General features: G+C 37.8%; 1 protein-coding gene across 1 annotated transcript in view; it reads left to right on the top strand.

The window, feature by feature from the left end:
• Positions 1-13,048, top strand: part of Nsmaf (neutral sphingomyelinase activation associated factor) — a 66,355-nt gene that overhangs the window by 10,786 nt on the left and 42,521 nt on the right. Inside the window, exons 2-6 of the mRNA XM_090338852.1 lie at positions 5,402-5,491; positions 7,398-7,476; positions 7,570-7,637; positions 7,718-7,754; positions 12,604-12,654. Coding sequence (XP_090194978.1) covers positions 5,402-5,491; positions 7,398-7,476; positions 7,570-7,637; positions 7,718-7,754; positions 12,604-12,654 — 325 coding nt within the window. The remainder of the gene's footprint in view (positions 1-5,401; positions 5,492-7,397; positions 7,477-7,569; positions 7,638-7,717; positions 7,755-12,603; positions 12,655-13,048) is intronic.

The raw sequence follows: 13,048 nt of genomic DNA, 5'->3' as shown, positions 1-13,048 counted from the left end.
ATGAAGAAAGGACAAACTGATGTTAATAGAGATAGTTGGAATAATATTGTTTGACTGTGTTGGGACTCAGGAAATGATGCCTTAAAAGTATGAGTCTTTGGTGCATTGTATACTTTAAAGAGACTGGGAGACCTTAGCAGCTGCCTCAGGAACAGTCTCAGACTCCTACCTACTTTGTGTTGGACTCAGTGAGTCATGAAGCCAGAACTGCTTCCCCAAGCCGAACCATAGAAACAGGAACTCCTCTTTCCCAAAGCAATCCATAAAACTTATGGTCACTTTGTCTTCTCCCTTAAACACCTTTATTCTGTGCAAGTTCTGTCCATCATTTGCACGAGGGAAGAAGGCTACTTAGACCAAGAAGAATCTTTAATAGACAAATCCTGCTTGTTTCCCCTGCCTGTTACTCTTTGGTCCCATCACATTTCTACAGGGTTGTTTCATTTTTCTTTGAGCCTAGAAATTAAAATAGAATAATTTCCCCAAAGGTTGTTGAGCTTATTTATCACATTATATGAAACTTGGATTCAGTACATTGGTTGGGCTTTTGTCTTGTTGACTTGTCTTTGTTGTGGGAGTGTTGACTGGACCCCTAGTATCACACTGTCACACTGTTTTTGCCCCTGCATGTCCCCTCCCCCATAGATTGCTGTCAGTGTATTAATGGAAGAGGGAATACTTCCTGTGAGGAGGAGGCAGGATGGTGGTGTTGCCTTTTGCCTACCAGTTTTCTTGTTCTTCCTTATAAATCCTTTTCAGAATTTGTACATTGTTTTGCTAATTTGGTAAGCCAGCTCTTTGGTGGCACTGTAATATAGCTTAACCTAAGGGTGTCATAATACCCTCATGCAACTTGGAGATGGCACAGCACTTTCTCTTTTGAGCTGACCTCACATTTACATTTATAATCTAGACACAGGATTGGCTAGCAAGCTACATCCACTGTGGATAAGGCTGTGAATCTCAGGTCCATCCCTGACAGGCTCTCTGGAACAGAGAGGATAAAGAACCTTTTTTTCTTCTTTAATTGACTTGTGCAAGGAGAAAATTTACCTTAAAAGAATGACCCCACACTTCTCTTTACAGGAATTAAACTAGGGCTATGCCAGGACAAGTTTTCTTAACAATATAGAATGAAACCATACTATTGCAGAAAATTGATTGTATTCTTTTTAACATATGGAATCCATGAAGAATAGTTTACAAATCATTGTTAAAATTTAATTGTCATACGCTAAATGAAAGGATCTCTAGGATATAGAAACATAAGCCATATAATGAATGATTTGTTGTTCTTAAGGTACTATGTTATCTCTCATCTCTTTTGCTGTCCCTTGGATATCTCATATTGTTACACTATCTCACTTTGTTACCTGATATATCAGATATATTTGTATTTGGTTATTTGAAATTGGATAGGGAAGGGGGGAAAACAGGATGAGGGGTGGGGGTGGGGGAGGGAAATGGGGACCAAGACATGTGAAAGGGTATCAATGTATGGGAATTAATGCACCATCTATCTGGCAAATATCATGTAACCCTTCTATTAATTACAATAAATAATATATGAAAAAAATTTAATTGTCATAATTTTACATGGAAAAAGTCAACATTTTCTATTAAAAAGTTTAAATTTATTTGATTAAAAAAACTAAAAATAAACCCTTTATTATTGTTATTATTATTATTATTATTATTATTATTATTATTATTGCCAGTCCTATGGCTTAGACTCAGGGCCTGAGCACTGTCCTTTGGCTTTCCTCAAGGCTAGAACTCTATCACTTGAGCCACTGCACCACTTCCGGCTTCTTTTTCAGTGTATATGATACCGAGGAATTGAACCTGGGTCTTCGTGCATAATAGGCAAGCACTCTACCACCAGGCCAAACTCCCAAATAAGCCCTTTAATATATTACCTTTGACAGTACTCTTTCATTATGTCCCTTTTCTGTTACCTATTTGTGTGATCTATCTGCAAATTATACATATGGATAAATTTAGGAAGCAATAATTTATTAACCATCATGGTGGCTTTGGTTCATATTTTAGTTTTGGAAGAGCTAATTATCTCAGAAAATGGCTTGTGCTTTGTAACTATACTTTTTTTTTTTTAACCAGTCCTGGGCCTTGAACTCAGGGCCTGGGCACTGTCTTTGAGTTTTCTCAAGGCTAGAGCGCTACCATTTGAGCCACAGCACCATTCAGCTTTTTTTGTGTATATGGTACCCAGGAATTGAACCCAGGACTTTGTACATGCTAGGCGAGCACTGTCATTAGGCCACACTCCCAGTCTTAACTATACATTTTTGTAGCTGCCTTTGTGAAGAACATTAGTTTTCTTTTTTTAATAAAAGAAGTGGGGAGATAAGGAGAGAAGAAAGGATTGTATGGCCCCAGACCAAGCGAAGAGTTTCTTTTTTTTCATATATTTTGATTGTAATTAATGGAAGGGTTACATTATATTCACCAGGTGCATAATTTCATAAACATTGATACCCTTCCTCATGTATTAGTCCCCATTTCCCCCCCCCACCCTCAACCCTCACCTTGTTTTCCCCCTTCCCTATCTGATTTCAAATAACCAAATAAGCATATACGCAATATATCAGATAACAGGTAAAATGCTGTAACAATATGAGATAATGAAGGGATAGCAAAAGAGATGAGAGATTACATAGTATATTAAGGACAACAATCACTCATTATATGGCTTTTGTTTCTATATCCTGGAGGTCCTTTCATTTAATGTCATACTATATGGCCTGTGTATCTAGGTTTTGCTCTATTGCAAATCTCTGCTAAGAGAGCCCAAGGTTTCTACTGATTATGACAAATGAGGGAAACCATTGAGCCTATGTTCCTTTTGAGTCCAGCTTACTTCACTTAATATGATTTTTTCCAAGTCTTTCCATTTCCTTACAAATGGGGCAATGTTTTTCTTTCTGACAGCAACATAGAATTCCACTGTGTATAAATACCACATCTTGTTGATCCACTCATCACCTGAGGAGCAACTAGGTTGGTTCCCTATCTTTGCTATAGTAAACAGTGCTGCAATGAATATCATTGTGCTAGTGGATTTAGTATGTCCTTGTTTCTGGATGATTGGGTAAATGCAAAGGAGTGGAATTGCTGGGTCATAGGGAACAAAGAGTTTCTAGTCATTGAGACTTTAAAAAAAGGTGGGGGTCAGGGTAATTAGCAAGTCTTCCCCCTGATTTAAGCTTCCTGTAATCAGAGAACTATTCATCCCCAATCCTACATCTTCTGATTATACACACATATTTAAAAATAGAGGTCAGTAAAAGTAACCTATAAGTATGGTAAAGCTAGTTTCTGCAGTCATTAATTTTAACTTTATGAGTCAGTTTTTTGGGGGTCAGGTTGTTTTTTTAAATGAACAATCTCTCACTTATTAAATTCCTTCCGTTGTTTCCTGCATTGTCTCTAGTCTTTTAAGGTCCATTCTTCTGACTTGTTTTTGCTGTGTTTGTGTATTTATTAGAGGCTAGTGATCTGGAACTATTCTTTCACAAATAAGTGTCATCTTGTTACACAAGATTTTCTTCGGAAATTCTGTGACTTCACTGTTTTCTGCTTTGAGTGGTATCTTCATTACAAGCATCTGAGAGTCTCATCTCTGGGCTTTACTGATTGTGCCCATCTGCTTTCCATCTCACATCCATCAACTCATATCTCTTTGTAGCTTACATGTCTCTTTAGTTTGCTTTAATCTGAATTTTACCACTTAATATGTTTTTGTTCACATTTTAGTGGTAATTCAAAAGGATAGAAAGAAAACATATATATGTAACCTGAGTATTTAATCTAAATAGCCTTTTCCAATATATCAAGCTTCAACATCATCCACTTGAATTTTATGAAAGCTTTCTCCATATCTCTCAATACTGGGGATGTTCCATGGTATTTCTGTGAAACAAAGGATGTATCTATTTTCACCACTTTTCCTGCTAGCACCTTACCATTTTGAGCCACAGATCCATTTCTGGTGTTCTGGCAGTTAATTGGAGATGAAAGTCTCACAGACTTTCCTGCCCTGGCTGGCTTTGAATTGTGATCTTCAGATCTCAGCCTCCTGAGTAACTAGGATTACAGGTGTGAGCCACTGGTGCCCAGCTTGTTTTACTTGTTAAATACTGTTGTGTACAAAGAATTTTTTTTATTTACCATCTTTAAGAAGCATGTGGTCTGCCAGGAGTTTGGCCTAGTGGTAGAGTGCTTGCCTAAAATGCACGCAGACCCCGGTTCGATTCCTTGGTACCACATACATAAATTAAAAGCCAGAAATGGTGCTGAGGCCCAAGTGGTAGAGCTCTAGCCTTGAGAAAACCTAAGGACAGTGCCCAGACCCTCAGCACAAGCCCAGGACTGGAAAGAAAAAAAAAAAAAGAAGAATGTGGTCTTGGGGAAGTAACAAGAATTCAGGTCACCATGAAATGTGACCTTGAACAAGGAGATATATGGCAGAGTAGAGATGCAAAAACAGAAAGTAAGAGAGCAGAAAAAACGTTTGATGTCATGAAACTTGATATATTTATGTTAAAGATAGTGCATCCTCCTTGTGAAGAATTTTGTGTAGGGACCACGATGCGAGTACAGGGGCTTGAACACAGGACCTCATGTTTTCATTTAGCTTTTTTGCTCCAAAGTGGTGCTCTATCACTTGAGCTATGCCTCTTCTCCTAGCTTCTTGCTGGTTAATTGGGGATAATAGTCTCATGAGTTTGTCTATCTGAGCTGTCTTCGAAACATGATCCTCCAGATTTCAGTCTCTTGCATACTTGGGATTACAACTATAAGCCACTGCTATTCAACAAGAACTTCACCTTTTGGCATCATTTTGACTCATGGGATAGAGAGGAGTGTATCATTCAGTATATGTTTCACAAATGTCTTTTCAGTTACAGGCTGGGAAAGCACTGCAGTGTCCGCTAGTTTAATGCCAGGGCCAGCTGGCAGCAAACCAGGGTTCGCAGATTGGGATTCCTGAAATAGGGGCAAGGACTAGGAAAAATTAAAAGAGAGACAAACAGATGGAGTTCGGGAGGTCTGCAGCCCAGTTTATTTCAAGTCCGACCTTAAATACTCTTCTTAAAACTAGGGAACTGCCAGAGGCTACATTCATACAAAATAGTAAATAAGTCACATATAGGATAAATGAGAAAGGATTAACATTACTTAAAGTCATCCTGATAAGAACTGATTGACATTGCTTAAAGTTATCCTGATAAGAGTTACTTCCTTGTGTATACAGTTGTGTAGGTCCAAGGTCAGGTCCAAGGTCATTGACCCCACAGTAGGTCCCCAACAGTTTAAAAGTATTTTCTTCTTAAAGCCTTCAGAAAATATAACAGAAAGGTCTTTTCCCCCCACTTAGGTTTTCCTTGCTGCTGCTTAACTTGGAGGAATACTACTTTGAACAGCACACCGCTACTTATGTTCAGCATGTGGCCAGCGTGGAGGAAAGGTAAGAGAGCTTGTGAAGGCCTGTGCCCTAACTTACAAACCCCTGTGATGCCTGATACTGGTAAAACTCAATGTAAGACCACAGAGGGATTTAACTCTTCTTTATTATCCAGAATAAAATAGTAGTAGTTTTTGTTGTTGTTGTTGTTGTTTTGTTTTGTTTTTCCTCAAAACAAAAAGGACTCATTCTTGCTTCTGCAGAGTTCTGCAGAGTTCTTCATCCTAGGACTGTATGTAGGAAACAGAAATGAGCACATAAGGTCATTTGCTGATGTAATTGGTGATCGATACAGGGGTGTCTGTATTTGAAAATGTCTATAAATTATATAATTTTATTTTGAAAGTTATTGTGTAAGTTTGAGTATTAAAGTGCATACAGTAACTCAAAAATAACCTAGCATAAATTTCAAAAACTCTTTGAGAGATTATAAACCTTCAATATGGTGAATTTCCCCATCTATGTACATGGCACTGAATATGGAAAGCTAAGGTAAATATTTCCTTCCCATAAAAGAATAGGGTGTGTTTCTTTAGGAGATGGGCAAGGAAGAGACTTTCTCAGAATATAAAACTGAGTTTTTTAATGTTATTTGTTCGAAGTTTGTTTCTAACCAGTAGGCACTTTAAATTAAATGTATATGTGGATATACAGTTGTCCCCCTGAATCCAGACAGCATTGTTTCTTAGGCCTACACAGACGCCAAAATTCTTGAGTGCCGAAGCCCCTTCTGTAAAATGGCCTAGTATTTGCATATAACTTATACACATTCTCCTATTTAAGTTGCCTATAGGTTATAGTGCCTATTATACAACTTCATTCTCATGGATTCAGTACTCTGTATATAGCAAAATTCAAGTTTTGCTTTTATAACTTTCTGGAATAAATAAATTGGTCTGAGGTTAGCTCAATCTGTGGATATGGGACTTAGGGTATGGATGGCCAGCTGCAATTGGTTCAGTTAAGTCAAGGAGACAAGAGTATCTTAGGATGGACAAAGTGAGGGAACTGACGAGGACATCAGTGAGTGACTACTGAAAAAAACAGAGTCCCACTGGAGTTGAAGTGATTTTAAAGAACAGAGTATCTTTAAAATTATACCTAGAGACAAAATGTTCTCTTGAAACTGACCATGAGGTCATTTCTTTCTACTTTTTCATTTCATTTCATTATCTCCTGACCTAACATCTAACTACGTAATAAACAATTGTCTTGGTTTGATCCATAAAAGAAAAATAAAGTGTGTAAATTTTCATTAGATTCAGGCAGCTGAATGAATAGCAAAAATGAATAGCTGCTCCCTGAAATGCTTGAGGATGTTTCTTTCCAAAACTTACTAAGGCCACAAAAAATGTCCCAGGAAAAATATAAAAATGAAAAAGTCCATATCAGGTTAATTTAGTATTATAATACTTGCTTTGTAATCTTAAAAACTGCTTAATTGAGGCCATGAAATTTTTTTTCTGAAGTTTCGCCCCAAAATCACTGTCAAGGGAATTTTATGTGCTAAATTCAAACTTAATTTTTCTATTATTATAAAGAACAGCAACAAAGAAACCTTTTACCTAATCCATTTTAACTGCTTAATATTGCAGAATTAAAAGCCAACAGTATTTACTAAAAACATGGTAGACAAAGCATTTGGTGATGCTCCTTGTCCTTAATTTTCTTTGTAGAATAGTTGTGAAGACAAAATAAACTAATAAAGTTGGAATGTTACCACATGCACAGATTTCCCAAACTTCCAGGATGGTGGAGATAAGGGGAGGTGGTTGTTATTTTGTTTCCAGACTGTCATATTTTTCTTTTTAATCATGTTGTTGAACTTTTATTAGCTGATGTCTTAAAGTCTACTTTCTAATTAATATGCATCATTACCAATGTGTGACCCTTCTATTGTGATTCCTAGGAAAATCAGAGGATCTTTAAAAATATGTTCAAAGTCAGTTATTTTTGAACCAGATAAAATCTCCCAGCCCATCATTAAGGTAAATACATTTTAAATGTGAAAAAGAAACATGCCTATAGTTTTTTTGTATACATTATCTTTGCTTACAGTACTTTCTCTAAATTTTACCTAGATTCCTTTGAGAGATTGTATCAAAATAGGAAAATATGGAGAAAATGGAGCCAGTAGACACTTTGCTAAGTATGTCCTTTTTACTGATTGTTTAATTTTACTTCAGTCAAAAAGTTTTATATATCTGATGACTTTTATCTACATTCTAGGGAAAAATCAGGGGGAATTTTACTCATTTTCAATCAGGTAAGAAGTACCTTCCAACTTACATGAACATTGGTACATATATATGTGTGTGTTTATAATTTTTCATATGGCAAAATTGGTAGAAATATAAAATAAAGACTTAGATTAGATGTTTAAATGTCTTTAAATTTTAATCACTAAGAAATACATGCATTTATATACATGCAGCGAGTTATAGGCTTGTGGTTTTTTGTTTTTGTTTTTTTTGGGTCAGTTGTAGGCTTGAACTGTGGGCCTGAGGGGTGTTTCTGAGCTCTTCAGCTCAAGGCTAGTGCTCTACCACTTTGAGCTACAGTACCACTTCCTAGGCTTATGGTTTTGATGTCTGCTCCCACAGTGTGGGAGGGTTGAGATGAAGGAATTGTAGTTCTTCCTGTGGCCTCCCAGTCATCTTAAAGATGAAAAGGCAGTGCCAACCTACTTAATGAAGTCAGCCTGACTCATGACAACCCAGCACTGATACAAGATGGATAGTCTTCTATCATGACCCTTATGCTACAGTCTTTTATTCAATCCAGATAGACAGACAGATTGATTGATTGATTTTTTTCCCCCCCAGTTCTGGGGCTTGAACTGAGGTCCTGTGTTCAATGCTAGCACTTTACCACTTGAGCCACCGCATCACTTCTGGCTTTTGGGGGGTTTTTGTTTTGTTTTTTGTTTTTGAGTAGTTTATTGGAGATAAGAGTTTCACTGACTTTCCTGCCACCTGGCTTCAAACCATGATCCTCAGAACGTGACCTCCTGAGTTGCTAGGATGATAGGTGAGCCACTGGCACCCTGCTTCAGATATATTCTTTATTCATTTATGCATCCACTACTATGCTCAGTAGAGTACTGGCATTAGAGGACAGAGTAAAACATAGTTTCCTCCTTACATAATAGTCTATGTATGATTTTTTGTAAGAATGAAATGGGATCTACCATTTTCTTTTGGCTCTGGATTTTCCTTTCTTTCTTAAAAGGATACATTAGTTGTGTTGCCTTGACTCAAAGCTTTGAACTCAGGGCCTGTATGCTGTCTCTGAACTTTTTTGCTCAAGGCTGGCACTCCACCATTTGAGCCACAGTTCCACTTCTAGCTTTCTGGTGGTTCATTGGAAATAAGAGCCTCACAGATTTTTCTGCTCTGGTGAGCTTTGAGTCGTGGCCCTCAGATTTCAGCTTCCTAAGTATCCAGGATTACAGGCATGAGCCACCATCACCTGGATATTTACTTGTTTTTTAATTTGTTATACAAATGTGGTTTAACTCCACAAATCAGATGAGTACATTGCATTTTGACCAATGTTACCTTTTCTGTTGTTCTCCTTATCTTTGCCCAACCCATCTATAACCAAAAGTTATACAGCTCAATTTTTACATAATATATGCTGAATATAATGACTGTATTTGTTCAATTTTCCTCCCTCCTTCCATTTGGAATTCCAAGGTTTGTGTCTTACATTGTTCAGAGAAACATAAACCAAGAAAGTATAAGACAAGTTGTGGGAGACAAAGATACCCAGATGTCTTGGCTTCAAAACTTAACTCATAGCCTCTCACTTGAGTGCATGGAGGATTTAAAAAGAATAGACTCACATATAGGATGAGACTAAATGAAAGGATCTCTAGGATATGGAAACAAGAGCTTTATCTTGTATGATTGTTGTTCTTAATGTACTATTTTATTTCTCTTCTCTTTTGTTGTACTTTGGTTAATCTCATTTGTTACTATACCTGACTGTGTTACCTGATATATTGTATATATGTTTGATTACTTGAAATAGGAAAGGGAAGGGGAGAAACCAAGATGATTGGGAGAGGATGGGGAGAGGGAAATGGGGAAAAACATGAGAAGGGGTATCAATGTATGAGAAGTAATGCACCTACTATCTGGTAAATGTAACTGTAACCCCTCTATAAATTACAATAAAATTTTTTTAAAAAAAGAATAGACTCAGCTTGATGAGGATTGCTGAATGCTTTTTTTTGTAATGAAGAACACTTTTTAATATGTGTTGAAATTTGTTTTATGAAAACTAGGAAAATTCAGATTGGATAATTTTCTGCCAGCACTTTCTATTAAAAAAATAAAAGATATAAAATATTTAGGGAGATGTCTTCAACATTCTTATTGTCTATCTTGCACCAGTATTAATAATTCTGTTCAGCTCTGTATTCACATGTCTTTGTATCTTATCACTTCATGACCCTTTTCCCAGCCATTCTTTTTGACAAGAGAGGTGCCTTTTCAGTTGGAAATTACATTTTTGTTATAAAACTGATCCATTTTAGCAACGTTTTAATAACTTCAGGATTAGAAATAAAGCCCCCCAAGTCCTTTTTACCTACTTTTAATAGTTTGTAGAAGAGATTTCAAATCAAAGCAGCTGAAAGCCAGCCTAACATCAAGCTACTCATTCACGTATAAACTTCTCATATTAAGTGTACAACCAGGCAGCTTTTGTGTTGTTATTTTTTTAAACTATTACTTTCTAGGTTACAAGTCAGAAACATAATCTGATGCTCCAATTTTTTTGTTACTGCTAGAATAACAAGGTGTGTGTGTGTGCATGTGTTCACATGTTTGCATGTGCACACACAGGCATATGTGTGCTTGGGCATGCATGCAAGTATTACTTTTTTTTCACTCATTGATTCAATAGATATATTTATGGCCCCAAAGATGTAGATATTCAAAGCTTTACTACCTCCATGAACTTTTCTTTTCAATGGGAAAGACAGTCATATGTTCTCTCCAATGTTAAGTAATGATGAATGTTACAAAAAATGTAAATAAGACAAAAGGACATTAAAATGATAGAGAGCATTACTGTGTTACTTTTCATAGAGTGGTTAGGGAGTCCTTGCTGTGAAGTTGTCACAAGACCAGAGACTCTCAGGCTGGAGAGAAAGACTCTCAGGCTTAGAGAAAGAGAATCCCTGAGATCCTAGGGAGCCCTGGGGAGAATCACTGAGAAAGTTGTAGCACAGACGTGTGAGTACATGGGGCTGGGAGAGTCTAGAAAAGTGCTTTCAAGGAAGCTGGAACAGGGGAGCCTTATTCAGGTTTGAGAATAAGGGACAAAAGAGAAATCCACTTGGGGAGCTGGGAAAGAATTGACATCATCTGGTTTGTATGTGTTTGGAAATCTCTGGAGACTGGCAAAGAGCTGCCTATAGATTGTAAGGATGGAACAAGGAGATCTTGGAGGATTCACACCAAGTACCAAGTATGCCTAGCGTGCACAAAGCCCTGAATTCAATTCCTTAGTACTGCGTACACAGGAAAAGTGGCTCCGTGGCTCATGTGGTAGAGAGCTAGCCTTGAGAAAGCCCAAGGATAGTGCCCAGGCCCTAAGTTCAAGCACCAGAACTGGCAAAAATAAAAAATTAAAAAAAAAACAAACCCTAATCTGACTAGGTTAGTGGCAGGGCATAAAAACAATCAAGAAAGACTTATTTTGTACCTTTATTGCAGTAGAAACTTAGGAAGGAAGGGGAGGCTTGGTTTAGAATGTGAGATTTGCTCTACAGACCTCAAGAAAAGTCTGCGAAGCTGGGAATCACGTTTTTCTAGGCTTCAGTGAGAAAGCTGATGGTAGAAAGGTAAAATGGGAGAACTGAAAATTTCCAAAGAGTTTTTTTATGTCCTGGGACAGGACACGATTTGCCCGGGGCTCAGTATAGGCAGGGATGTCTAAAGACTTAACAGCTCAAAAGCATTAGCAGTTGGGAGGAAGGCTCAAAAAAGAGATAAGGAGCAGGCCCCCCTCGAAGCTATGTAGAAAAAGCTCTAGGAAGGGCTATGGGCTCTTCCATAGGCTCTGAGAAGGATAGCCAAGGAAGTCTTGAGAGTTGTCTGTTGGATTTGTGACCTGGAGGTCTTCTGTACTTCACATGTCCATCAGAGGAGTGGATTCAAAAGGGTGGTGGGTTGGCCAGGAGTTTAGCCTACCGGTAGAGTGCTTGCCCAGCATGCACAAAGACCTGGGTTTAATTCCTTGGTACCACATACATATAGAAAAGTCAAATGTGGTGCTGTGGCTCAAGTGGTAGAACTCTAGCCTTGAGAAAGCCCAAGGACAGTGCTCAGGCCCTGAGTTCAAGCCCCAGAACTGGCAAAAAAAAAAAAAAAAAAAAAAAAAAAAAAGGGTGGTGTGTTGAGAACCTGTTATGGGCCTGGGAGTAGGTACAAGCAGCTCTGGCAAACAGTTTTACCACAAAAAGGAATTAGAAAATAGCCAAAGGAGGATGTGAGACTACAGGGTGTGGTTACCTGTGGTTATCCTCTCCATGGAATGGGAGAGGATGCCAGATGCCAGTTACTCTTGGACTGCATGCGCCCCCCCCCCCGCCATGCTATGCCCTAATAGAGAAGCCGGCCTTTGAGACAGCCCTCCATTGTGAACAGAAGAAAGGCAGGGATGGGGTAGAGGCGTGAGGAGGTCCAAGGTTTGGCAGATGCTGTTGCTTGTTCTACGGAATTAACATAAGCAGTGAAGCCTAGCCGCCCAGTATGAACACTGTGCACCCAGTGTACTTGAAGGAAGAGATATTTTGTGTATTTCCTACCAATGCCTGTTTAGCCCTTTCTCATCTAAGCAGCACCTAGATGAGCATCCTTCTTTGTCTGTTTGGTGCAAATGATAACATTCATTTACCCAATAACTGTTACTATTTTGCTGCCTTGCTGGATCTCTTTAGTATTTTAATATCAGAACTTTAAAATCCTACTAATACTGATGAAAATACTTTTGCAAATAGTGAGTAAAAACATTTCATTTTATAGCATTCTAATGTATACTTACTCTTGACAAGAAAAGTTTTTGATATGACTTTACAAGTATTGATTTATCTTTCTCAGGTATATTTCATTAAAGAACATAATATTGTTGCACCATATAAAATAGAAAGGGTAAGTAAAGTGTTTCAAACAATCCCGAAAATTTATATAGTGATTTTAAGCAGTAAGATTTTGTGATTCTCTTAACACTTTTAATCAAATCTAATAATTTAGTACCTCAGAGATTATCACACAGTTAAAATTATCCAAGGGAGCTACAGACTTGAGTCCAAGAACATTCAATTAACTTGGACCAATGCCTGGTTCTTACAACTGGAACAATGTCTAGTTCCTTAGGACTTTTCTTTTTTTGCCAGTCATGGGGCTTAGGGCCTGGGCACTATCTGAACTTCTTTGTGCTCAAGGCTAATGTGCTACCACTTGAGTCACAGCTCCACTTCTGGCTTATTCTGTGTATGTGGTACTGAACCTAGGGCTTCATGCATGCTAGGCAAGTACTCTACTA

This window comes from Megascapheus bottae, chromosome 9 (genome assembly GCF_031878675.1).
Source record: "Megascapheus bottae isolate mThoBot1 chromosome 9, mThoBot2.hap1, whole genome shotgun sequence".
Taxonomy (NCBI): Eukaryota; Metazoa; Chordata; class Mammalia; order Rodentia; family Geomyidae; genus Megascapheus; species Megascapheus bottae.
This window is presented reverse-complemented; position numbering and strand designations above follow the sequence as displayed.